Source organism: Onychomys torridus, chromosome 15 (genome assembly GCF_903995425.1).
Source record: "Onychomys torridus chromosome 15, mOncTor1.1, whole genome shotgun sequence".
In the NCBI taxonomy this organism is placed as follows: domain Eukaryota; kingdom Metazoa; phylum Chordata; class Mammalia; order Rodentia; family Cricetidae; genus Onychomys; species Onychomys torridus.
This window is the reverse complement of record NC_050457.1, coordinates 37,399,949-37,427,887: the sequence shown is the minus strand read 5'-3', so window position 1 is coordinate 37,427,887 and position 27,939 is coordinate 37,399,949. Positions and strand designations below refer to the sequence as shown.

At 40.3% G+C, this 27,939-nt stretch overlaps 1 protein-coding gene across 1 annotated transcript in view; it reads right to left on the bottom strand.

The window, feature by feature from the left end:
- The window catches only part of Arl15 (ADP ribosylation factor like GTPase 15), a 273,220-nt gene that overhangs the window by 177,177 nt on the left and 68,104 nt on the right, over positions 1-27,939 (bottom strand). The window contains exon 4 of the mRNA XM_036207377.1: positions 9,979-10,187. Within this exon, the coding sequence (XP_036063270.1) occupies positions 9,979-10,187 (209 nt within the window). The remainder of the gene's footprint in view (positions 1-9,978; positions 10,188-27,939) is intronic.

Here is a 27,939-nt window from a genome sequence, read left to right as displayed (position 1 = left end):
GTTGAAAAAGTCAGAGTAACCTAGTTAAAAAAAAAAAAAAAAATCAACCAAAAGATAGTCAGACAGCCAAACCTAAACCTAGCTAAAATAAAACCATCAGTAAAAAAATATGGTAATTTGGCATCTACCTTTATTGGCCCAGATATGCAACACACATTTACAATAATCTCTGATCATCCATTTAAATAATTCAAATTTTAGAGTTACCCAACAAAATGGGCAAGTACTAGTTTAAATGAAAATACTGTAGAATTAAAATGTAAATCTTTGTGTAGGGAAGAGAGAAAGGTACATTTTCTTAAGAGTGTACTTTCACGTTTTTAAAAGCCGGAGCATCAGCGTACAAACATATGCTTTTGCAGAATAAAAGCGGTGGCATTGGAGATATGACTGAGTGCATGGGAGTGACATCTCCAACTCAAGATCTTTTCTGGTTTGTCTTTATGCATCCTGGAGTGACTATTCCATCTTTCTGTTAACTATGCTAATGTCTGGTGAGAGAACACCTTGCTTTTACAGAACAGCTAAGAATTAGAATTCCCCCATCAGCTGTTCCCTAAGACTTCTTAGCAAGCTCTGTCTCCTTTTGTTTCTTTGTTCCTGTCTAAAGTGTGCACAAGCTACCCAGATCTTCCACCTTGGCTCTTTTTAACAAAGCCCTATTTTGGCTTGACAAATTATTATAATAGTCATAACTTTAACAATAAATATTTGACAAATTCTAAATGTTAAAATTATATGCTTCCACGCAATCTCTCAATTATTTCACAGCTCATATACAGAGTCCTCTTCCCATATGGCTCAGTTGGCTTAAGTTCACATTTATGAAAGCGATCCCAGATATCTGATGGAACAAGTTCCATCCGACCACTGTCTATACAGTATTCGTTAAAGACCTCAAGACCTCATTTCAGGTGTAGTATGAACTAAAGTAATCTCTCTCCACTGTGCTTGGCACAGCCGAATCTAGCACCCAAATTTGCTAAATTATAAGCCTAAATAAACACAAAGACAATTCTTAAAACTGCTCTTATGCAGTAGGAAATATTTAAAATTTGGGGGTTAAGGATTTATATGCATACAAATTTAGACATTGCAATTTCTGGTAAAGAAGGTAATTATCACTTCATTGTTCAGATAACAAAATATCAAAACAGGCAAAGATCATGATTGGGTTCAGCCAGAAGAAAATAATGTGGATTCTTCAAAATGAGATGTCATTTTTCATCAGCTCTCATAGAACAACCTAGTTTAAAAGCATGCATTATATCTTTGTTTGCAACTACTAGGTCAATTTCCTTAATTGTTGTTATATGAATGTCTAATTAAGACATAGTGGCTCAGGTGCAGAATTCTACAGAAAGGGATTATTACTAAAGAGAGAAAAAAAAAACAAAAAACCAAGAGATTGTAGATTCCAGTAAATGAAAGTGTGGAGGTCCTGCAGGCAAGTAAGTACTCACTATCAGTGTCAGTGTGCACAGCAAGAATGCCCACTGTTAAGCTGTCCTCAGTCTATTAGTGATGTTGCTGGCACAAGGTTCCCTGTTTTTGTCCAAGCAGGTGTAATTCATAGGTGAAGAACTAAGGTGGTAAGGGAAAGTATCCCTCTAAGTCACAGAGCTCTACCCATCTCAGAAGTTGAAAGCAAGTAATATTTTTTTATTTCATGTTTTTGTCCTTAAAGGTAAGAGGCCATGCACATGTGATTTTCAAATCTGAGCGATCAGAGCAGAGTGTTTTCAGTCATGGCCAGAAGTGGACTGCTTCCTTACCTGCTTATTCCATGCTGTAGGGAAGTATGCCGGTCTCATTATAAACTCTGCTGGCTCCCCAGACTTTCTGGGGTCTGGCTTTGCCGTGATTACTGGTCAAAACCTTTAATTACAGTATATAGTTTGTGCAGCTGCCTGGAAATCGGTCTCGGGGTCAGTGGCTCTTCCCGTTCCCTTCTTTCCATTCTTTTGAAGCAATATTGCTGAACGGAAGGCATTGTTCCAGCTCTCTGGTGTGCTCTGTCTGCTGCACAATATGAATAGCTTTGCAATCACTCCAGCAATTGGTTCTTCAACTGCCTTTAGGTTGTCAATTGTAATTCAGTGGCTCCAGCCACCTTTTCTTTCATTCTCTTGGGGTCTTTTATTACTTAATTTGCAATAATATTAAGGAATGTCTTCTTCAGACATGTCACTAATGCCTTATTGATTATGAAGCTGGGAGTATATTTGACTTTTCTGCATGTGCTTGCCACAATGTTTCACTATTTTCTTTTCTCTGGACGTCTGAGACATCTTTGCAGTTATCTCTTCGAGAATTTATCTTGTAAGGAATTGTTCATCATTTTGAAGGTTTTCACTCTTAAGAACCTAACTTCCCAAAAGATATTCTCACTGAGATTAAGTTAGGTAGTTATAGCTCTTACAATTTCCCAAAGACAGACTCTCATGGTTTTTTAAAATAATAAGGACTAGTGAAGTTTCCATAATTCATTCGCATAGTTCATGCTCTATTTTTTAAATAAAAAATTATAATTTTGAGCTCTCTTCAACTTAGAAATAGTTAGCTAAGAGACAAGATCAGTGAATAGAAATTAATCATGAACTTTCCAGACTCTTAAAAAAAAATCTAGACAATGCTTTCAGAAGTTATATAAGGAAAGAAACTTTTAAAAATAACTCCCTGGTTACCAAATCTAAAGGAAGTTTTTTTAAATAGGGAGGTGTGGTGGTGGTGGGGGGGACAAAAACATCTTGATCTAAAGAAGGAGAGAAAAAAATCTTTACTGTATTAAGTCTCAAATCCTTAGCCCTGGACAAAATCCAGCATATTAACCTCTCATTAGGCTCAGCCATTCCAGAGAAACTGAGGGTATTTTTTAAGCAGACACTATGTAATAATAATAATGATAATAATTATCATAATGATAATAACTAACGCTTATTGTGCTTTTTATCTTCAAAGCAACTTACTGACATTAACTAGGTGTCTATCTCCAAATTAATTTAACTCGACAAATGTTTTATTAACTTTGTTAGTTAAGGACTGTGACTGAGTTTTCTTTAGCAAATGAAGTAAACAAATAAATAAATAAAGACGAAGTGCTCCCTCTAAGTGGCACTATAAATTTCTGTCTCAAAAATAACTTACTGCCTCCAGTGAATAACAATAAATGAAATACTAAGTTTTACAGAATACAAACTTAAAATATAGGTAGAGGGGTAACATATCTTTATAATTGCTTAAATCCACATTGCTTTGAAAAGACAAGACACAATACTGTTTTATAAAATAGGTCTCTAACTTCAACAGTTATGATTCTTCATTATAATATTTACATATATAAATAAGAAAAATAATTTTTAAAAGTCCTAAGTTTCACCAATGTAAGAAATGATTTTATTACAGACTAAAATTCTTTTTATTAAATTGTATTGATTAGCTGAAAACCATCTCAACTATATTCCCTCAGAATTTCATATGCATTGCTTTTCACAAGAGAAATATAAACAGAAAAAGTGTCCGAGGTTAGTAAATGAAACTAGTCCACTACGGTTACAATCGGCAATTTCCTTAAAATGACTTATAAGATTACTGTTTGGTCAGAAGATGTGCTGCTTCCCATGAGGATTTCGGTAGGAAAATAGTAAAAAGTAACACTATTAAGCAGCTCTCGTAGTGACAAACACAAGTGAAAGCACACCAAATCAATTATCGTCGGCAAAAACAGTAAGTTAACAGCTTACAGCTCTAAAAACCTTAACTTGCCTTACTGGGTGGGTGCTGAGGATTCACTGCCTGTATGGTGCTCAGGAAATTCAAACAGCAAGTTTGGAACACAGGGGGAAAAAACAAAAATCAACGTTTTTGTATTCCTCTAGATGGGAATGGATGAGCTGGAATAAAAAAAAAGATAGCTCACAGCAATCTGGATAAAGCGGGCGGCAGTGGGCCAGCAGGAATGCATGTGGGAAAAGACCTAGAGGTAGTCATTCTTTCAAATCACAACATGGGACAGAGACACAAACAAGCCATAGTCTGTCCTTCAAGGAGCTTACGAATTTCAGGGGTTGGCAGCAAAGTTAAGATGTAAGTCATTTTAATATTACAGTCTGAATAAGTCCAGGATGCTAGCAGAGATCGGGGTATGCATCTAAAGTGGCCATGGGCATTGAGGAAGACGTTCTGATGTGATGTCATCTTGGGGTAATTTTCCTGGGAAAACGGGAACACTGAGAGGTGAGTTGAGCAGGAGAAAATAAAGAGAAATCCAGTTCTGAGGAGTTTCACTCGATTCTGGAGAAGTTAGAAAACGGTACCACTCTGACCAAGGACCTCGTGGAAAACAGGGAAGGTTTGCAGGAGAAGCGGGGTCAACCTGGGACAGCTGAAGGGAAACTGTGGCCTGAAGACAGGAAGCTGAGGGAGAACTACTGAACTGTGCAGGGAGCCTCTGCACAGGCTAAGAGAGAACAAGACACGGAAGTCTTTACAGAGGTTTCCAGCTTTACCTAAGGTCAAGTCTTGCCCAACACTGAAGAGAAGGAGAAAATGGACAGGAAACCTTTTTTTTGGGGGGGGGGGGGCACGTGCTTTGAAATGTGTTTCTTTCTTGTCCCATCTAAATATTTTTCTGGGTAAAAAATGTCCCTCTCTGAAGTAACAAATTTGTTAGCAAGTGAGAATTTTATTAGTTTTCAACAGACATGGGACACTCTCATTACCCAGTAGACTGGTAACAGCAAGCTGGACAGATGTACAACCAAGGACTAACTTCTTTTCTCAAGGAATGCATATGGAAACTTGAATGGCTGTACGATACACAAACTGTACTTTTAGTGCCCTCAGCTTAAAAGCTGCTCTTTAAAATGTACTTTTTATGATGATTTTTTTTGCTACTAATGAAGTGATTGCTAACTTAGCGTTTCTTATAGGTCAAGAAACATTTTTAAGAAATGTCTGAGTCATTCACTGGAGAACGGACTCCCAAACCCTGTCATTACCTCCCAAAATTTAATTGTAACAGTGTGGAGTACATCTGTAAGGAACGGACAGAATTATCTCTATCTCTTATATCATTTTAGAGTAAGTATATGTCCCATAAGGGAGTTTCCAAACTGCTCACACCATAGGTATGTACACTGCTGTGTGTGAAATCAAATCAGTATTCTCAAATGCTGCCAAGAAGCAGGTCAAGATACATGGAGAATTCTTTAGACTTTAAGTATAGCACACTTCCCTCTGAAAACACATTTTCCTCCATACACAGAAAGTGATATATTCAGTCAAACTAACTGCCTTGTGCAATTTTAACAGGGACTTAATGTGCATTTTCTAAGAACAGATTTGTCACTGTGGAAATTCTGAGATTACCCTTGTTTACTTGTTCCTTCATAGAACCACTAAAGAAAACTAGCCTATAGTTGAGCAATAATCAGACAAAAAAAAAAAAAAAAAAAAGCAAACTAGAGATGTATTATTTGGTGACATATAATAAAGAAAAGGGGGAAAAAAGCATGCAATGTGAAGACTATCTATAAACAATTACAATTAAGGGTGACAAATTCACGTGTATCCTTCTTCCAGAAGACAGCGGCTGTCTATAAAGTGAAAACCCTAAAGATTCAGTACATAATTCAGAAAATTTGAATGCATAAATCCCTAAGAAACATGGTCTAAAGAAGCCGATATTTACAAGGGCACTTGTAAAGATTTCCCTTACACTTCTACTATATTATTTTCAAATAGAACACTGAGCTCCATGCACACTTCATCAAAATTAGTAGACACTATAATCACAAATTTTAAATGTAATATTGACACTCTAATTTAGAACCTGGATTTTTCTAAGCTATAGTTAATGAAGCTTGAAATTAATCAAGTCACTGGGCCTCATAATTCTGCTTCAAAATTCTGTTTCATGGTATTCATATTTTTCAATTAATATTTGCAGTAATAAAAATATTCAATAATGCATTTTTAATTTAGCATTTCTAAAAAGTTAGGTACTTTTGGATTAAGGATACCTATAAACATCAAATCAAGTGAAACTGCTAAAAATATGGACTGTTTCTTTCATGTTAACAAAATGTGTCATTTTATATGGCCCGGTAAAAACCAATAAAACGAAAATAAGATTTTTAAAAAGCCAGAAAGTAAAAGAACGGCAGTCAGCAACTGTGTACAGGGAAAATAGGATTACATTTATTGGGTATTATATCAACTTAACTTCTCATAAAATACTCCTGATCTACTGAGTAACTTCAGAACTGAAGTATGCTCTCCAAGGGGAGTTGTAAAACAAATTAGATACAATTACAATTCAATACAAATAAAAAGCCAAACTATTTACTCTTAAGAGTTCTCATTTTATAGCTTTACCATTTAAATTAGACCAGATTTTCTCCCAATCTATCAAGCGGGCCACTTGGCGTAAGCATAGTTTTTCTAGTACATTTTCCATAGGGAAAAGGAGACGATATGAATATATCCTGGAAAACTGCGGTAACCACACCTCCCCAGAGCGAACACAACAAACATCTGGTAGAAGAATTGCTTGGCCTTTCCAACAGCGTAGGGTGTTCTTTCACCCAGTATTCTCCCATGTTTGTTTTCTTTTACTTTGTTAAGAAACAACGAATGTTCCTACTATCAATTCTCAAGATACAAAATCTTACAATACTGGTGAGCTGGACAAATCATGACCAAATATATATATAGAAAGTGAAGATACGCTACCTACAAGATCCCGCTTGTTTCTCAAGGGGCAATGAGATAGCTGGGCACATTGCCCACTTGTGCGTTATGGAGTAATTTTAACCAGTGTCTGTCTTTCTTAATTCTGTGCTCCATACAGAAAGCAACATGCGCAGCATGAGACGGAGCTAAAATATTGAACTTCCTGATGATTTTTATCTCGTTGGAATCCTGGCGACCAGTCACCTTTCTCCTCTGCATCTCGCTGGCTTCCATCCGCTTTTGAGTTAACAGTTATCTTAATAAACAAGTGAATTCTTTAATTTTACTCGAGTGACAGGACAAATCCTGGCACATTTCCCCCAGAAAACATAAAATATAATACTTTTTAGGAAGAGAGGAATCACTAAGCCTAAGTTCACATTGCTTTTTCTAACTGCGTCTCATTGTTAGTGCTTCCTGCTAAACTGAGGGCATATTCTGTGATTTTTTTTCGAGCAGATTTCTCCCTTAAAAGTCACAGATACTTTGCAGGGCAAAATATCACCTTTTTAACACTCACAAGCATCAACCAACTTACACATAAACTAATAGGCACAAACGAAACATCTGTAAAGCTATAAGACAGAGCAATTGGTATCTTAATGAAAGAAAAAAGAGCAAAAAGGTGACCAAGTCTAAAGATATATCTAAATACATGTCTAAAACGTATTCCGAGTAACATGGGACTCTGTTTGCCTTTAAATTTCCTACACAGGCCTGCTGTTCCCAACCAGCTGAGGGTATTGTTTATACAACACAGAAGATTCAGTTTCACAATTCCATTTTTATGCTAACAATAAGGTATTGATTTAATTCTTAAAACATTCCTGAGAGTATTTCAACCAGGCATTATATAAACACACTATAGAGAGTAACCTCTTTGTCATCAAGAGAAAGATGGGATGCTTCTCTTTCTTTTCTCAGTCAAACCAAAGCCAGGGTGAACACTTCATTGTGTTCCTACAAACCTCAAGGTCTACCAAGGAATTTCTCCCTACCCTACAAAGTATTCCAAAATGCTCTGTTAACATGTGCCTATACGGTATATGTTGATAGGACAAGGGAAGTGCTTTACCTAAAAACATCCTCAAACTGGTATTATATAAATTCTATTTACGAGCAAAACATTCTAGGAAAATTAATAAAAGTTGAGACAAGTGGGAAGGAAAATGAAGTTCTCTCGTGCATTCCAGTATGTACAAGCTTGGGATTATTTTCCAACAATATCTATAAATATTCCATATTTATAGACATGTTAGTGAATCACAAAGGATTATCTGTGCTTTTTTTTTTTTTTTTAAGGAAAATAGCCAGTAAACATACACAAGGAATACTCAGAAGCAATTATCAGTTAGAAGCTTCTTTTATTCAATGTGCATCTCTAACTCCTACAGAAGGTTACCCATGGGCCACAGGTTAAGTTTAAATAATATATCTGTTGGGGTTGGAAAGATAGTTCCATGGTTAAGAACATGTACTGCTCTTCCAGAGGATACATGTTCAGTTCCCAGGGGATCTGATGCCTGCTGTCTCCAAAGGCATCTACACCCACATTCACAAACTCTCCTCTCCAGAATTGAAAATAATAAAAAATAAATCTTTAAAGACATGTCTGCCTTGATTATCTGATATCCAAGAAAAAGTTTCTTTAGCAGTCCAAAGAAATTCTGTCAGCTACCTCTAACTCAATTGAAATGATTCAAGGTTGGTTGGTACTTGTCTCTGTCTCTATCTCATACTAACAGAACATACACACATTTAACATATCCATAACTATACTGTCTATCTGTATTGTATAGTAACACTTAGCTTGTTTATTGCCCATGAGAATGACAATATACTTTGAGTAAAGCACCTCACAGCACAAACAGACAGGAAGCCTCATGGCAAGAAGTTAACACACGACCAGAGTGCTAAGAACAGATGCAGGAGGCACCATGATCACAGTACGTTTTCTCTTTCTTTTTTTTCTTTTTTCTTCTTTTTCCTCCCTCCTTCCTTTTCTTTCTTTCTTGGTTTCTTGAGACAGGGTTTCTCTGCATAGCTCTGGCTATCCTGGAACTCATTCTATAGACCAGGCTGGCCGTGGACTCAGAGATCTGTCTGCCTCTGCCTCCCAAGTGCTGGGATTAAAGGCGTGTACTGCCATCACCTGGCTGCTAGTTTTATTTAATTAATATCAAATATATTTTCCCAAGTCGATCAAGTAAAAAAGTAGTAAGTCTTGAATGTGAAGAAAGCAGCTACAGTCAGCTTTGTGGGCTGAGAAATAAATCACTGTATTTCCCTTTTTCTTTAAACAAATGAAAAGTATCTATACAGCCCCTCTTCCATTTAATACTATAAAAGTAGAATAAATCACCCAAGTCAATCCTATGCACTCAGAACAATTTGTTGAGAAGGCAGACACAAGAAGAAAGCTATTAACCATGGTCCCACACTAAATGTGGGGGAAGGTTGGAGTTAAATCACATTATGCTCTTGGTTCCTTATCTACTTCTTCAGACTGTAGGGCAACATCACTCCTATTAATCATTTTAATCCTAAATCACTCGAGGCATTACAGGTTTCTGAGAGAGAGGAGAAAAATGTATCCAGGTGCAGGGCAATACAGCAGGGGGTTTGATTCCACTGTCCCTAAGTCATAAGCTATTTACATCTTATTGTCTTAGTGCTAGCAGTCACACACTTGGCTCACAGTGGCACTGTTTACCCAGAACAGCCTCACACTTTCACAGGAAAGAAACAAGCTAAGAAATGCAATTAGGTGAGGAGAGGGAAGAGCAGAGCCATAGTCAAATATATTTGGTGGCATGGAACTTGCAAGACAAGACATCGGTTTTCAGCCATAGAAAGTATTTCAGAAGGACAAGAACATGGCATCTGAGACCAAATGATGTGTGGTAGAAAGGACAGTCAGTGCATTCCTCTGAAAGGTGATGGAGAGGGTACCAAGTTCAAGGGTTAAATTAAATTGTTAAGTAGGCCTTTACCTCTTCAAAATGAAAGAGAAATATCCAGGCATGTCTTCCAGTTTTAAAAAAAATGCGTTTTTCAAGCAAGGTTAGGTACATAAATAGGTGAGGACATAATAATAATGGGCGCTCTGCTTCACGGCGAAACCATCATGGCCCATATATCCATAGTTACATGTCTCCCTAGACTGCAACATGGCGGTAGTGACCCAACACACAAGCAAACAAACCGAGTGGACGAAGCATGACACTAAGGAGACATGCATACCTCTTGCACTGAGCGAGCTGCGGGCTTGTCTTGATGATTGGCCAATATTAAAAAGGGTAAAGTGCATAACTGTGGGTGCTGAAGAGCTGAGTGCAGTTCATTTCTAGCTGTTTCTAAATCATCCTCTGAAGAGGCGCTGTCTAATACGAATATTACTCCTTGAGATCCTTGGTAGTAACGACTCCAGTATTTCCGGATATTATCAGCTCCTGTGGAAACAAAATAAATTTCCATTTTAAATAGTTCTCATCAACTTAAAACACCCCAAATAGCAATTCCTACCGGAAACACAATGTATCTTTTCAAAAGGGAGTGCTAAAGTTTGTGTTAGAGTGGACTAGGAATCTAAAAATTACAGACCACATAGGTAAGGGCATTACAGCTGATAGGTAGATACAGTCGAGAAGCAGAACACAGACATTTAAATTGTTCTTCATGCTTTTATATCAATGACCAGGATAAAGTTTCTTTCATTAAAGTCAAAAGGATTTTTAGACTTTGCTCATCAGTCCTAAATGAACTACACTCTCCACAAACAGAGTGGCATCCAAACTCAGAGAGCAATGTGACCTAGACATTTACCACAGCATCTTACCATCCCATTTCTGAAAATTTGGTGGAAGTTTTGAATAGAATAATGCTATGCTTGAAATATTCCTTAAGTGTTCGCAAGATGGAAACTTAAGCCTTTAATTTTATGTTGACGCTCCTTGGAGCTGGAGCCTATGGAGGTATCAGGGTTACAAGGCAAGGGCCCCATGATAGGATACAGCTTTATGACAGGAAGGAGGGACAGCCACACTTTCCTGCCCAGGCTCTCTGACCACTGATGTCCGCTGCCACATCGAGACACAGTGTGACCCTCACCAGATGCGGAGCTTCAACCTGGGACTTCCCGGCCCCATGCCCCGCAGTCAGTTTCTTTTCGTCAGATGTTGCCCAGTCTGTATTTTGTTGTAGCAACAGAAATTGTACTGAGACAGAGCTGAGCAGCTTTGTTTAAATCCACGTAGAGAGTTATTAGCATAATAACTTTTTATGTCAAAAGACTGAAATCTGCGAACCACTAAAATCTTGGCCTTTCACATATCTGTGTAAATCCACTTGCGTTTACTACTCATGAGGAGAAAGAAGAGGCCATTGAGCACACGAATAGTGTTGATGAGGCAAGGTGCTTAGAGGAGAATCTCCAGAAGGCCGGTCTTTGTCACTCTTGGTATTTCTGACTGAATTATGTGGGCAGCCAGTTTGCCCATGAAGGGCACAGATAGCTCCCATTCCACAGTAATCACTTGTATTTCTTTGTTTTGTGAATACAATCAGCTCTCTGTGAATATCTGAGGTGAACAGAATGGATGCAGTTGGTTACATAACAAGAATTAGATAAGTAATTTACTAATCTGTGGCATGTGGTCCCCTCCTAATCAGTTGATAACTATGTTTTGGTCATGCATGGAACATTTAGTTTCCACGTGTGACATACTGTGCTAAATGTAAAGGACCCAAACAGTGCAGACTAGAGTTGGGGTACACTGGCTTGCGAAAGCCACATATGTATATTTCTTCCCAGCTCTGTGCTCAGTGATGTCATATCAGCAGCTCCCACCGGGCAGAGAGTAATCTGGCAGTACAAGTCAGCCTGGCCTCTGCTTTGCCTGGCGAGCTAACACATCACTGGGTAAAACTGAGCAGCTGCGATTTGCCATGAGAATTAGGACATGGAGAGGCTCTATTAACAGTTTATTAAAGTACTGGCACCAAGGTGCTCACCTAGAGCAAGGCAAAGACATTAAAAAGTAACACACATGAGAAGGCAGCTAACATCTATTGAGCGCTTACTCTACTCTTGGCACAACGCGGAGAGTTGAGAAGAGATCATACAACTCTTACAATAACTAAGACATGGAAGTACAGCTGACTTGGGTTCTGAAACTAATTTTCAGATCCCAAAACATAGGATAAGTCACCTTTACAACATACCGAAAAACCAAGGGACATAAAGCATCAAGGGCATTCGATGAGAATAAATAAGCAAACAGGAGTGACTTGAATAGAGCTGGTATGCACGAGAAAGGAGGGAATCAAGAAAACAGAAAATAAAGGGCAAGGAAATTGAAACCCCAGATTATGGGGATGTGGAAGACATTCTGAGACCAGACCAGCCACATTGGAGGTGAGGTTCCCTAGAAGCACAGCCTGAAATGGCCCTTCTAGCACACGTGATTACAGAAAGAAAGCTGCCGAGAGAAACCAGGGGTGAAACAGGTCTACTCAATGAGGGAAGAATTTTGGCGAAGATCTGACTTCAGATATCTCACCCTAGCTTGATCCTCCACGGAGCTCTTAGTCTGGACTGAATCACATAAGATATCCGGTCCAGAGGCCAGGATATCTCTGTAAAGTTATTGGCTATGAGCCACCTCTGGGTACCTGGAGGGGGCTGGGACCAGATCTCAGAATTCTATCTGGCCGGGGCAGTTACTGTCAGCCAAGAGTGGGCCTCTGGAGAAGGGTACAGGTGTGCGTCATTAGCAGCCAGTACCACAGCAGCTGGGAGATGGATGCACTGGCCCAGGAAAGGAGATCTGCGTATGATACCCACAGCATCTGTTACAGGCTAAATCCAGACACTATCCATATGCTAGAAACCCATCCATAAGTCTGAGAGACAAAAGTGACAGCAGTGTTATTCAGCGATGACTATTTAAAAATGACAAAATACTGTGTATGTGTACACCCAAGTTACTATGAATTTTACTAACACAAAAATGTAAGATCCACAATTGTCATGTAATAATGCATGCAATTTATTCTACTGTTAATTCCACAAGGCAAATGAGAACTTACCGAATGCTTTCATTGATTTTGTAACGAAAGAAAACCAGTGGTTGCAATTGACCAATCGCTAGTTCTGATACGGTCTAAGTGTTTTATGGGGATTAATTCACTCATCAAGGATGAAGTAGGTAATACTTTTTTAATTAAATATTTACTTCTTTTATATGTGTATGGGTGTTTTCTATGTGCGCCATGTGTGCTTGGTGTCTGCAGAGGCTGGAAGAGGGCATCGGGTCTCTTAATGCCCTGTTAGTTACAGAAGGTGGTTAGCCACCAAGTGGATACTGGGAACAGAACCTGGGTCCTCTGCAAGAGCACAAGTGTTCTTAACCACTAAGCCATCTCTCTAGCTCCAGAAATCAGTATTACTTTCATTTTCAATTTATCAATACAAACACCAAGACACAAAAATATGTGGATTTATCCAACACTGTACATTCAAAACACATTTAGGTCTAAATGAGATTGAGACAGAGTGATCACTGACCAGAAGTGATGACTAAATAAAGAATTATATTACCACGTAAGACATGATCAGATCAGGGGAGGGGCTGAAAGAAGGGGTACCTAACATACACACACACACACACATACACACACAAAGGCTAGACACCCCAAATGGCACTAGTTCTAAGATATTTCCAAGTCAACTGACCCAATCAACACATTTAATATGTCTCGTCCATACAAGACAATGAGGGAGGGTCTAAAGAGATATTTAGAAAACTATCCTTTATTTTAATGCAAAACCCTATAAAAGTAGCATCAAGTATAAGGCCTATAAATCCATCAGAAGGAACAAATTTAGCCTCACACTACATGATGTTCAGGGCAGCAAGTATAAAGAAGACGACAGTGGACAGAGATTTCAGAAACTCACCCACCGGAAACTCAGGGGACACAATGGCAATTCAACTCAGGCAGTCAATTCTTTCAAAGAGAAAATATACTTGTACTTGTCACATTTAGAAATATGCAAGGCTTGAAAAGGATGACACAGAAACACAGGAACTCAACAATACTGGTGAATGGAAAAAAAAAGGGAAAAATAAAATATATTGTTCTTTTTCAAAGGTTCTTTATATGACATAATAGACGAATACTTTAATTGTTAATAGTGAAAAGACTTCTTAATTTCTTACAACAAAATCTCCATGTAACCTTTAGTATCCCTGAATTTCTTCACAAACACTGAGCTTGGGATTCTAAACTGCAGTTTATCCAACTGCCAATGGCTTTAGTCAGTAGCAGCCTAGCCAGGACTGGAGCCAAGGAAACCAGCAAAGAGGTGATGGGTGGCATGGTGAAGAAACGGCTGTGTCACCAACCCCGCTCCCAAGTGCTTTGAGGATAGAGACTAATTGGGAAGGCTATGGACACCTACTTGATGATCATTTTCCACCCAGGAAGGATATGCCATCTCACATAGCCTGAAGCCACTCCCTCCACAGATTGAAGTATGTTCTGTACAATTATTACATAAAATAGCTAGGTACCAAACTCAAGCATGGGATATATAGAGAGAGATATAGATATATAGAGAGATACAGATATATAGAGAGATATAGATATATACCATATAGATAGATAGATAGATAGATATGTATACACACACACACACACACACACATATAAGAGATCTAAAGCCAAGAAGGGAGGATTTAACAATAGAACTGCTGTGAGGAAGGGTGTTGCCACTGAAGGTCCGATACTGACTTAATAGAAGTTGTAAGGACAGGCTGGGAAGATGGCTCAGAGGGGAGACTGCTTGCTGTGTTGAGCATAAAGACCTGAGTCCAGATGCCCAGAACTCTCATAAAGCCAGAAATCCTCCCAAAGAGAGATGGGAAGCAGAGACAGGAAAATCCATACAAAGATCCCAGGTCAACTAGTATGGTGCAAACATCTATACATGGCAGTAAACAAGAGATTCTAGTTCAGAGAAGTTGGAAGAGGCACTAATATTGAGACCATCCCTTGACCACCTCCACTGTGATATGCAGCTGCCTGTACTCACAGAACATACTCTCAAGCATACATCACTGTCTGAGGATTTCTATTGCTCTAATAAAGCGTCATGACCAAAAGCAACGTGGAGAGGAAAGGGTATGTGGCAGCTTACAGTCCCATATCACAGTCTGTCACTGAAGAAAATCATGGCAGGAACTCAAGCAGAGCAGGAACTTAGCGGCAGGAACTGATGCAGAGGAAATGGAGGGGTGCAGGTTACTAGTTTGCTCAGTTGGCTTTCTTAGAGCATCCAGGACCACCTGCCCTGGGTGGCACTGCTCACAGTCAGCTGGGCCCTCTCGTCTCAATCACCAATCAAGAAAATGCACCACAGGCTTGTCAGAGGCTAATCTGGTGGGGGCATTTGGAAAAGGTTCCCTCTTCATATGTCTAGTTGATTTCAAATTAGCTAGCAGAAACACACACACACACACACACACACACACACACACACACACACACACACACACACACACACGGAGGGGAGGGGTGGGGGCATATTATGATTTTCTTTTTAGGTTGTAAGGAACCTAGAGGAATCTAAAAGCTCTTTCTAACAGCTACCAGGAAAGTCACATTCAAGAGAACTTAACAAGGAAAGGGGAAAATGACACGGAGACATAACATGATCAAATTCATGTCTATGGCATGCTGGGGATGTTAGTATTTTATAATTAGTTGTCACCAATTTTGCTCATTGGGTCCTGTCATAAAACCAATGCCCCCCCAAAAAAGTAAGTCTTCTTTTTTTTTTTTTAAATACTGCTGATAGAAGACCAAGCCTAACAGTATAGAGTTTTTGTTTTTTTTTTTTAATCCAAGCATGGGGAGAGAGCTACCAGCCGCCGCCATGCCAAGCAAGATGTAAGGTGCTGGTAAGCCAGGAGCCACGTGGCAAAGTATAGATTAATAGAAATGGGCTGAATATAAGAGTAAGAGCTAGACAATAGCAGGCCTGAGCTAATGGCCAAGCAGTTAAAAAAAAAAAAATTCCAAGTATGGAGATGGTACTCTGAATGACTGATTAGAATGAACAGAGCATCTCCGCTTCTGTAAAACATTTTGTTCCTCAATAAAGGCAAAACTTCACCTATTACAGCTTTTGGATTTCTTTGGTAATTGGTGAGGGTTTGAGCATTATTAGCCTTCAAATTGCCTTAAAGGAAACATGGGTACATGCTGGAGCATCCAAAATAGGATGTACTAGACCACTGGTGAGAAACATAATCAACCACTTACTTCATGAGGATACTAGAATGGGTGTTCAAAGAAAATGCCTATGATTCAAGCTAATGTTAGAAGACTGTCCTGTAATTTGCAAGCAGAGAAATGTTGAATGCCCTCATATTAAGTTAAAAGGCTATATATTCCCTAAGAGGTCCAGTGAATTTAAAGAGGAATATTCAAGAGTCCATAATCTCAAGGCTGTTCCTATGGAGAGCTAATCCATAGGTCAGTCCTATCCATGTGAAATTTCTGAGACTGAGATGATGAAAATATTCTTTAGCTGTGCTTTTCTGTCTGTGAGCCACTAACAGTAAAGTGGCTACTGAAGAAGCACTTGAGATGTTGCTAATGGAAATGGAAAACGGGACTATTTAAATTTAAAGTGTCACACGTGGCTAGGAACTACTACTATACTGGCAATGCCACTCAAGATCTTGCCAACACTTATGATTGACGAGTGGCAGGTAGACACCCTAATACAGGCACAGGCACAGAGATCCACTTACATCCCTGGTACAGCAGGGGCTGTGGTCATCGTTTACCAAACATGGCTCCGAGAGGGTAACTGCCAGAGACCACGAGAGCAGCTGACTAGGACTGAACTCATCACGTGTGACAAGAATCAAGATAGGAAATTCTGACTAACTCCTCTCCATCCTCTTACCAAAGTCTTAGTCAATCAGAACGAAGAACAAATAACTTCCCTCCAAAAAGCTCAGGTGGTGACTGGAGACCCATTACCAAGACAGTTCTGAGGAACTTGAGTTACAATGGATCTTAGAGTCTTAATGAAAACTTTAAAGCCTTGGAGCACAAACAACCTCCAGAGCATCCAGGACAGGAAGGAGATGTCCAAAGAGCAAGAGGAGGGGTGGGCAGAGAATGGCCTCAAACTTGTTCCACTCTCTCATCTATCAAACTTTGGTCTTACTTTTTTTAGGGGGCGGGTGTACTGGGGTGCTCTAGCCTTATACACGACAGGCATGCAATCGACCGCTGAGCTATTGCCAGCCTCTTTGCTTTTTCCTCTGACACCAAGTTTTGCTATGTTACCCAGGCTGAGCCTCCTGCCTCAGCTTCCTAATAGCTGGGACTACAGGCTTGTGCTACCAGGTCCAACATAACCGCAGTCTTCTTCACTAGTAATTTCTTTTAATTCTTCTTCTTCTTCTTCTTCTTCTTCTTCTTCTTCTTCTTCTTCTTCTTCTTCTTCTTCTTCTTTTAAAGCAAAGCCACAGGAAAGACAATTTCATTTTGTTTTATTTTTATGTGCATTTGTATTTTTGCCATGGGTGCGGGGGTCCCCTGAAACTGGAGTTACAGACAGGTGTGAGCTGCCATGTGGGTGCTGGGAATTGAACTCGGGTCCTCTGGAAGAAGAGTTGGCATTCTTAACTCCTGAGCCATCTCTCCAGCCCTCTTTTGATTCTTTTACATTGTATTTGATCTGCTTTTTAAAGATGAAATACTAAGAATTCAGCAATATACACATCTACGTTCAACCTTTTATAGAGACTTCCTACCTACATATAAAATATAGCGAAGTAAACAAAGATCTTCCCAAGTGAGTGATACCACGTATAAAAATGCTAATAATTATAGTCACATTCTCTACGCAGTGTATGATCCTGTTTTGCTTTTCAAAGAACCGAAAGGAAAAGGAAGCCACATAACTGTGGATAATGAAGGAGCTGCTGAAAAAATGACCTGGCAAGCTCATGCTATAAAGCAAACATTTGCTGTTGAAGGAGAAACTCCCACACCATCCTGACATTGGAGGACTATCAAGCTGAAGAAGACAGTCCCAGAAACACAGCAGGAGCTCAGCCAACAGCCACAGAGGCCCAGCGGGTGATTGCCATTAGTTTTCATCTGCCCTAGCACACCTACAAAGCCCAGAACCTATTCCATCACACTGAGCCTCCAAAGGTCTTCACTAACCTCACCCCTTTTGGCCATTCACCCTATCCGAATGTATGCAGTAACTGGGACAGAACATGATGCATGTTCAGCTAACGGTGTGCTGGCTAGTTTTATGTCAACTTGACATAAGCTAGAGTCACGAGAGGAGGGAACCTCAAAAGAGAAAATGCCTCCACAAAATTAGGCTGCAGGCAAGTCTGTAGAGCATTTTTCAAAATTAGTGATTGTTGCAAGACGGCCTAGGCCAGTGTGGGTGGTACCATCCTAGACTGGTGGTCCTGGGTTCCATAAGAAAAGAGGCTGCACAAGCCATGAGGGGCAAGTCAGTAAGCAGCACCTCTCCATGGCCTCTGAGTTAGCACCTTCCCTGCTTGAGTCCTGACTTCCTCCCATGAGGAACTGTGATGTGGCAGTATAAGCCAAATCAACCCTTCCCTCCCCAAGCTGCTTTGATCCTGGTATTTCATCACAGCCATGGTAACCCTACCTAGGATAAACAGAAAACACATTTAGGATCTTTTTTTTTTCCTGACTGCAAAGAAGACGTTGTTTTCCCTTTGCTACATGGGGATTGCCTCCCAGAGAGTGGGAGTAGCTCCTATAGGCAAGGATGAAATACGCAATGTGAATGAGCATGCATGTTTAAGAAGTGATCCCACAGACTGTAATGAAGAGAATTAACACTCGGAGAATGGCATCCCCAAATGAGGAGTGAGGAACTTCAAAGAACATAGCTGGGAGACAATGGGGATGGGTGTAGAGATCCTGAATCACGGTGACAATGCGCATGTCACATGACATCAACGGTCACAAGCTAACAGCCCATGTGAAGACAGGTCATACGTGGCTCTGTTGCCCTGGCAGAGAAACAATAACTGAAGAACTACATGTCCTTAAGGGACATGACCTGGAATGGTCTTGTGTAGCATGAATCTTAAAAGTTCTTATTAATAAAATCAAACCTGAGCCAGGTATTGGGGCGCATGCTGGAAGATCAGAGAAGTAGAACAAGCCACAGCTACCTCACCTCGACAGTTCCTCAGCTGATCCTGTTTCCTCAGACTGGATGCCTCTCAGCTGAACTGTGCTGCTCAAAAGCCTAAAAGCTTAAACCAGCCAAATGCTTCTAGTTTCTGGTCCTCATGCCTTATATACCTTTCTGCTTTCTGCCTTCACTCCCTGGGATTAAAGGCTCTCTTCTCGGGATGAAAGGCGTGAGTCACCATGCCTGGCTGTTTCCAGTGTGGCCTTGAATTTACAGAGATCCAGAGGGATTTCTGCCTCTGTAATGCTAGGATTAAAGGTGTGTGCTACCACTGACTATCCTCTATGTTTAATATTGTGGCTGTTCTGTTTTCTGACCCCAGATAAGTTTATTAGGGTGCACAATATTTTGGGGAACACAATACCACCACAGTCTTGTCTAGGTTAAAGGCCCCGTCTACTATTCATTACCTGTTAGTAGCTCTGTTAGACACCTACCCGAGCTTCCTCCAGGCTCAATCTGCCAAGCCTTCAGCATTCATAAACCTTGAAGACTCATTAAATACCCTACCAAGTCCTGAGCAGATAGCTAACTACATCACCTGAAAAGGATGAACTATTAATATTAAATATACTTGAGATTACTGAAAATCCATCAGGAGAAAATGTTGGGTAGGAAGAGTTAACCAAATCAAACCAAAGGCTAGAAGAGCTCAAAGAAGCCATGTAAACCAACAGCTTCTGCCTCCTCCTCCGTCTCCCTTTATCTATCTATCTGTCTGTCTGTCTGTCTGTCTGTCTATTTATTTATGGTTATTTTGGCATGGGGTTTCTCGGTGCAGCCCTGGCTGTCCTGGAACTCACTCAGTAGACCAGGCTGGCCTTGAACTCACAGAGATCTGCCTGACCCTGCCTCCAGAGTGCTGGAATTAAAGGTGTGCGTCACCACACCTAGTTAAGCTTCTGCCTTCTGTTTTGGACTCCCCAGTACAAAAAGTCTGAGGGATAAATATAAGAGACACTAGAGTCAGCGTGGGACAAATATGTCAGAGCAAAATACAACAAGAAGGCAGGCCACCAATCCAGGCAGCACTGGGGTGGGGGTGGGGGCAGGGTTTAGCCTCTCGGAGCCAGCATAGAACAGGCACAGTGAAGGACATGGGTCCTATCTACCTATCTGCTCTTCCTCAGTTTGCTGACTGAACACCACTGTGGAGAGCAGATGTTTAGTTTCTAATGCTATCAGCCTGCCCAAGGTACCTTGGCAATGCAGGCTCCAGCAGAGAGAGAAAAGACCCCAGGCAAAGACTCTAAGATGCTGGCAGTTTGATAAATGGGTTATGGGCAGCCACCAACAGTTATGCAAAGGATAGTACAGGGGGAGGCATCAGTTCTGGCCATCTGACCAAGCGCTGGCTCAGTAGCAGACAAGACAAAAAGTAGAAATTACATGGAAGTAACAACCAAGATTTGGTTTTCCTAACACCTGCCTACTTAGGACAAGAGATGCCTAAGATGCCTGCTAACATTAAGCTGCAGCTCTCCAAAGTCTAAGCCTTTGAGTCCATTTCAGGAAGCCCAGAAACCCAAAAACTATGCATATAGCTAGACTAGGGCTCCATATGCTGTTTCCACTGTCTCTGCAAAGTTGACGGAAGTAAAACTGCCCATGGGCGACATGAATAGAGGTTGAGGCAGCAGCCTGGACTCCCGCATCCCTGACTGTCACACACTTTCAGAGAGAAGAAAACAAAGTCATCCTAGTCTAAGACTAGCGGGGTCAGGAAGTAAAAATTGCCAGTCTTCTTAAATTAACCCAAAGGCATCTTTTTAAACATTCCAGGTAACTTAAAGGGTAGCATATAACAAGAATTCTTGGGACAAACTGACACGGACACTGTTTCAGTGATAAATTGTGCAACTGTTGGAGTTGTAAGTTAAACCACCTGCTTTTTTCCTTTCCATTTTTACCTGGAATTTTAATGGACTCAGACTACAATTTATGTTACTTCATGGAAAATAAACAACGGCATTATTCATTTTAAAATTTATTTTCAGGCAAAAGCCAGAGTTTTGGAAGAGCTGTATCTGCTATTGTGCACTGAATACCTTCTCAATGAGGAGACCGATGGTAATATTAACAGAAACATATGTATAACGCAATGTGTCAACATTTGGAGAGGCCAAAAGAACTTAATGAATCAAGACCTTCCAAATGATCGACATATGAGGCTATAAAGCCTCGCACAGATTTTTCAAAAACGCACTGATACAAATCAGTTGTGGCAGATGTGAAGGAACCAAGGCACGCTGATTCAGATTCACACTGCAGCTGGTGTTCAAGAGTCACCACCCACTTGATGGATTTCAGTGGAGCGCCAGGGAAAACAGCCGACAGGTATCCAAAAAGGCTCTTAAAAGACACCTCCTGTCTGGAACTGCACATCCATGTGAGTCTGGATTTTCTCCACATACTCCAATCCAAACTACATATAACAATAAATTTATGATTGAGGCAGGTATGAGAACCATGCCTTCTTCTATGACTAAAATGGATATGCCACCATCTGTATATTTGTTCTTGAATGTAATTTTCAGTCAAATACTGTTTTTACTAACATACAATGAGTTTCTGATTATTGCTTTTAAAGGAATTTAACATGGTAAATTCTGACACACAGAGACCATGCAGAGAAAGGGTTTGGAGGTCCCACTTAATTTTAAAAGCATGAAGGTACCTGAGACCCCAGACAGGCTTTTCAACTATATATCCTCATTGTCTATCAAGATTTAGGCATTTGGGGTTTTATTTGAGAAGGAACAAGAATCCTACTTTGAATTATTTTTATTCTCACTCTGTCTTGTTCAAGATGGGAGAATGGGAATTGGTAATGAGATCTCAAAACCAAGAAGAACATAGAATGATCACATAATCCCCATGGTCTTCATAGGTTCAAACTAGAATCTAACCTATTTTAATGTCTAGAGAGATTTTTACAATGTACACAGCCAAAGAACCCAAACTTTAAACTAATACAGCTCTGCAAGCTCCCAAGGGAGGTAGTCCTTAGCCCATGTCCTATAAAATAGAGTTTTAAACATTACTAATAAATGGTCCCCCTCTTCTCACCTCATCCATTCTTTCCATACATGTTCTGGGTGTCTGTGTTATTTAAATCGAGGTTACAGCATCCCCCTCACGGTCAAGTCCTGACACCCTGACTTGAGCACTCTACATAGCTGCGTTCAATTATCTCTTCCTCTCCCTCCTCCTTACTCTGCTGTGTGACCTCACCTGCTTCCATCTCCATCACCAGAACAGCTTTCAAACTGGCTGGGGCATAGCTCTAACCAAAAAAAAAAAAAAAAAAAAAAAAAAAAAGCCGAAATACTTTCACAAAAAGTTAGCTAGAATTCTATCAGCACAGGGCTGAAAACTATTAATTGTCCAGAATGTAACACTTCTGAAGTATCTGACGTAGTGTTTGGACTTCTCTACAACAGGGCTCAATTTTGCCGCCCCTGCTGCATTGCTGCATTGCCCTCACACATCCCACAAATGCAACTCTGAGTTCTTATCGTCTGGACCAGGTCCCAATTTCTCACCCTCCAGCTTCTGGTGTGTTATCTCCTCCTCCTGGACTTCTGATTGAGTCAATTCTCCTCCAAGTTCTTACACATTTCAACTGTTATGAGTCCTTCAAGGGCTGGATCTAATGTCATCCACTACACCATGCTTTTCTCACTCTTCTAGCAGATAATAATTGCTTGACGGATGAAGCCTGTTGTTCCTGGTTCTGTCTGTAACACTTTGCACCCTGTAGCACAGTTATCTAAATGTATACAGCATCTTCCAGAGCAGACTGTAAGTCACAGGGAAGTTTAGTGCAGTTAATGTAATGCATGTATAAATTAACAATGTATTTAATGTATTAAGTCCATCTTCATATTGGAACATGTGAAACACAAAGTTTTATACATAGTTAGAACATAATAAATATTTTCCAATGAGTTAAACTTTTATCAAATACTATTTACAGTTCTCAAATGGCAGAATGTAGAATTTGCCCCCAAATCATTCCATGTCATAGAAATAACTCATTGTTTGGCTACAAGCAGTGGTTTTTTAGCGTGTGGACTTCTCTACAACAGGGCTCCATTTTGCCACCCCTGCTGCATTGCTCTCACACATCCCACAAATGCAACTCTGAGTCCCAACGGATTTCATTTTTACGTTTCTAGCATGTCCCCGTTCAGCAAGGTATCTCTCAACTTTCAACTACTAATAGTACGTAGATTTCCTTAAACAGATCCACAATGAATCTTCACTCTACTAATATTTGAATACATGCTGCCACAATGCAGCGTGTGCTGAGTGCTTCACAAATAAGGATTGCCCTGTGCTTAGGGAGTCATCTGATGTGGTTCTTTACACTATCCAGATACCTAAGTAGCAGCTCAGAGAGAATGAAGAAGGAGAAGGCTGTGAGGATGCTTCTGGGAAAGATGGCCTCCGCATTCCTGTAAAAGCAAGGGGCTGACTCTGTAGAACACTCCCAAGCCTGGAGGCAATCACAGCTGGTCATTTTAAGTTCCAAGTATTTATTAGCAGCAAATTTGGGGGCCTGGTGTAATGATATGAAAAGCATAGCACTTCTGTAGTATTCAAGAAAATCTGATGGCCAGATTAGAAAAGCTAGTATGTGGAAAATTTGCTCAAATTGCCACTAACCAACGCAACTGAACCAGAAGGGCCAAAACAGTAAGTTTCTGGTTGGAGGGTGGGTATCTTACAAACCTGTTACAAACTTGCTGAAAATAAGGTCTTTCATAGTGTGAAAATATGCGTGTGCGAGTGTGTGCGTGTGTGTGTGTGTGTGTGTGTGTGTGTGTGTGTGTGTGTAACTTTAATTTACCTATCTTATGAGGAAACCAATAAGATACGTATATGGTTATAGATTAATATATATTCCTAGAACACAGAAAATGTTTAAAACCAGTGGTACCTCATTTTCTGTAGAAGAGAAGATAAAGAAGAGCAATCTCATCCGAAGCCTTGATTGCTCAAAAGAAGCATATTAATTATGTTTCATACTAAGTGCAATTTCATTGAGTTCTATCTGACTTCCATGTTGTCACTATCTAGCCTACTCATGCTAAAGCAACACCAACAAAATGCTCTATGCTTGACTCTGCCCATGGTTTCTCTCTCTCTCTTTTGTTTTTTTAAGATTTATTTATTTTATTATGCATACAGAAGAGGGTGCCAGATCTCATTGCAGATGGTTGTGAGCCACCATGTGGGTGCTGGAAATTGAACTCAGAACCTCTGGAAGAGCATTCAGTGCTCTTAACCTCTGAGCCATCTCTCCAGCCCCCAGTTTCTCTTTTTACTGCCTGTATGGAACTATATTCCAATTCTTTTTTTAAAAAATATTTTTATTTTATAATTAATTTAATTTCACATATCAGCCACAGATTCCCCTGTCCTCCCTCCTCCCAGCCCCTGGCCCTCCCCCCCCATCCATCCCCCATTCCCACCTCCTCCAAGGTAAGGTTTCCCCTAGGGAGTCAGCCCAGCCTGGAAGACTCAGCCAAGGCAGGTCTAGTCCCCTCCTCTCTACACCAAGGCTGAGCAAAGTGTCCCAGCATAGGCCCCAGGCTCCAAAAAGCCAGCCCACACACCAAGGACAGGTCCTGGCTCCACTGCCTGGGGACCTCACAAACAGTTCAAGCTAATCTACTGTCTTACTTATCCAGAGGGCCTGGTCCAGTTCCATGGAAGCTCCTCAGCCACTGGTTCACAGCTCATTTCGTTTCCACTAGTTTGGGTATTTATCCTTGTGCTTTTTCTAATCATGATCTCAGTATCTTTCACTCATACCATCCCTCCTCTCTCTTGCCGACTGGACTCCTGGAGCTCCACCTGGGGCTCAGCCATGGATCTCTGCACCCACTTCCATCAGACACTGGATGGGAGTTCTATTATGACAGCCAGGGTGTTCGGCCACATGACGACCAGAGCAGGTCAGCTCAGGCACTCTCTCGACCACTGCCAGTAGTCTACAGTGGAGGTATCTTTGTGGATTTCTGGGGACCTCTCTAGCACTCTGCTTCTTCCTATTTCCCCGGGGTCTTCATTCATCAAGGTATCTCCCTCCCTATCCTCCCATTCTGCTCCTAATCCAGCTGGGACTTCCCACTCCCCTAAGTTCTCTTTCCCCCAACCCTTGGCTTCCATTATGCCCTTTCTCCCCCAAACCCAGTTTGCTCATGTAGATCTCATCTATTTCTCTGTCTTTGGGCAATCCCTGTGTCTTTCTTAGGGTCCTCTTTACTAGGTAGCCTTCTTGGAATTGTGAGTTGCAGTCTGGTTATCCTTTTCTTTACATCTAGTATCCACTTATGAGTGAGTTAAAACATGGGCTATAGAGCTAAACAGAGAATTCTCAACAAAAAAAGCTCAAATGGCTGAAAGACATTTAAGGAATTGCTCAGCATCCTTAGTCATCAGGGAAATGCAAATCAAAATGACTCTGAGATACCATCTTACACCTGTCAGAATGGCTAAGATCAAAAACACTGAAGACAGCCTATGTTGGAGAGGATGTGGAACAAGGGGAACACTCTTCCACTGTTGGTGGGAATGCAAACATGACAGCCACTTTGAAAATCAATATGGTGCTTTCTTAGAAAATTGGGAATCAACCTCCTTCAAGACCCAGCTATACCACTCTTGGGCATATATCCAAGGAATACTCAATCATACCACAAGGGCACATGCTCAGCTATGTTCATAGCAGCATTGTTTGTAATAGCCAGAACCTGGAAACAACCCTAGATGCCCTTCAACTGAAGAATGGATAAATAAAGGTGGCACATATACACAATGGAGTACTACTCAGCAGAGAAAAACAATGACATCATGAGGTTTGCAGGCAAATGGATAGAACTAGAAAAAAAAAATCATCCTGAGTGAGGTAACTCAGACTCAGAAAGACAAATATGGTATGTAATATTACTCCAGCTCTTAAAGGAAAAGTTCTGCTTTCTTGCCAAGTCATTCTCTCTGTAGCCTACCTAGACTGAATATAGAAGTGTAGCCAGGATAATGTTTAGTCATAAATACAAAAGAGTGAATGTCAAAGGAACAGTCTAGACAGACTTCAGAGAGGTGACATTAACATTTAATTTAATGGTGTACATACAATAATCTATATCATTATCTGAACTGTCTAATTAAATAATTGAATGTGCAATACAAATTAAGGGTAAATACAGACATCTCTCAGATTAGGGATCAATTTTGTCTTAAAACTTTCTGAAGGCTCCATTTTTTCCCCCTGAATTCAATACAAATTTTCTATAAAATAAGCAATGCAATGCATGCATGGGACCTGGACCCAATCCTGGCCAGCATGCTAGTCCTCATGGGTAGAAAGATGGCAGAAAGGCAAACAGTGCCATATCTTCTCAAGTCTTACTACCTGGGTTCAAAGCCAAGCTCTGTCACACAGCATCACAAGGGACCTTAACTACCTTAATTATTCCAAGGCTCAGTTTCCCTCCAAAAAGTGAAAATAAGAGTAAAGCACTTCATCTCACAGGACCATAAGGATAAATGAAAATTTTCATTAAATATATATATAGAATATGCTGTGTTCATAAACATTAACTGTCATTTTGTTATTTTAAAGGTGTATTATATAGTGACTATTTAAGCCTCTAACTTCCCAAACTACTGAGCTAACCTGAGTTAAGACCTAGAAGTCAAAGTCTAGGAAGTGCTGAGGGTTGTAGGCAATGGGGTCAGGTCCTTCCAGTTCCTGAGGGAACCAATGCTAGGAAAAGAAGCCGAGCTTGGATTTGGGAGAAAGCTTTTCTCGTCTCCTGGTAACTTTCTCCTACAGCCTGTATCTCCCTTAGCCTCAAGTCATTTTTTATTCTACAGTGTTTCCCCCTCCATCTTTGTTGTCTGGATTTCTTTCCACCATTAAAAAAAAGTCATTCTTCAGATGAAAAGGCTCAGGATTGTAAAAAAGCTAGCTTGGGCTAGATTTTAAACCAAACCAAACCAAAACAGAAAAAAGTATAATTAATGTGACCATTAAAAGTACCATTCATATGACACAATTATCTCCCAGGCTGACACATGGTAAACTATATATATTATACCCTGCTTCTTTCCCTTTTGTTAGAAGTGCTCAGACAGCCAAAATTCTGCACCATTTCAACAGCTCATATGGCTGCCTCAGTAAGAGCACAGGTAGTATAGATTAAAGCAGTGCTATTTATGGGCATGTGCTCCGTACTTCCTTTTTTCTTGTCATAGATCACTTTCAAATAAATATAATTGGATTATCAATAGCAGAAAAGCAAACACAAGCCTAGGCACACAGTGGTCTCATTCTCTCAGGCATTCTTGCAACTATGTAAAACCCACTTCCTCACAGCTTTTAAGCATAACTGCCTTCCCCAGGTACCTGTCTCTCATCGACTTTGGAAGACACCCCCCCCAAAAAAATTCTTGTTTGTCAAGTTCAAATCTGCATCTCTAGGTGCAGAGTAGACAGTCAATATTTATTAACTATAATTAATAAATGACTATTACCTTGATTTGTTCCTCACAGAATTGAGTATAAACAGTCTCTGGCTTTTGTATATTCTAAAAATAACTCTTGTCGGTTCCCTCTGTTCCTTCTACATTTATTTGAATTCTGCTTTTTTCCAAAGCAGAGCAGTTCATCTCATTCCTTCTCAAAGCAAGCTTTCCCTTTGTCCTTGGAAACTGTCATGATGAAGGGGAACTTGTGACAGGCTCACTCCACTCCAGACAACTCCAGACAAGCATTCCCTAGAACTGAAGCTGGATGAATGAATCACTAAATCATATCAAAGGGGATCACACTTCCTCTTTTACACAATTACTATACATTAAAATAAGATTAGTCACTAAAGCACATGGACCACTAAAGAGAT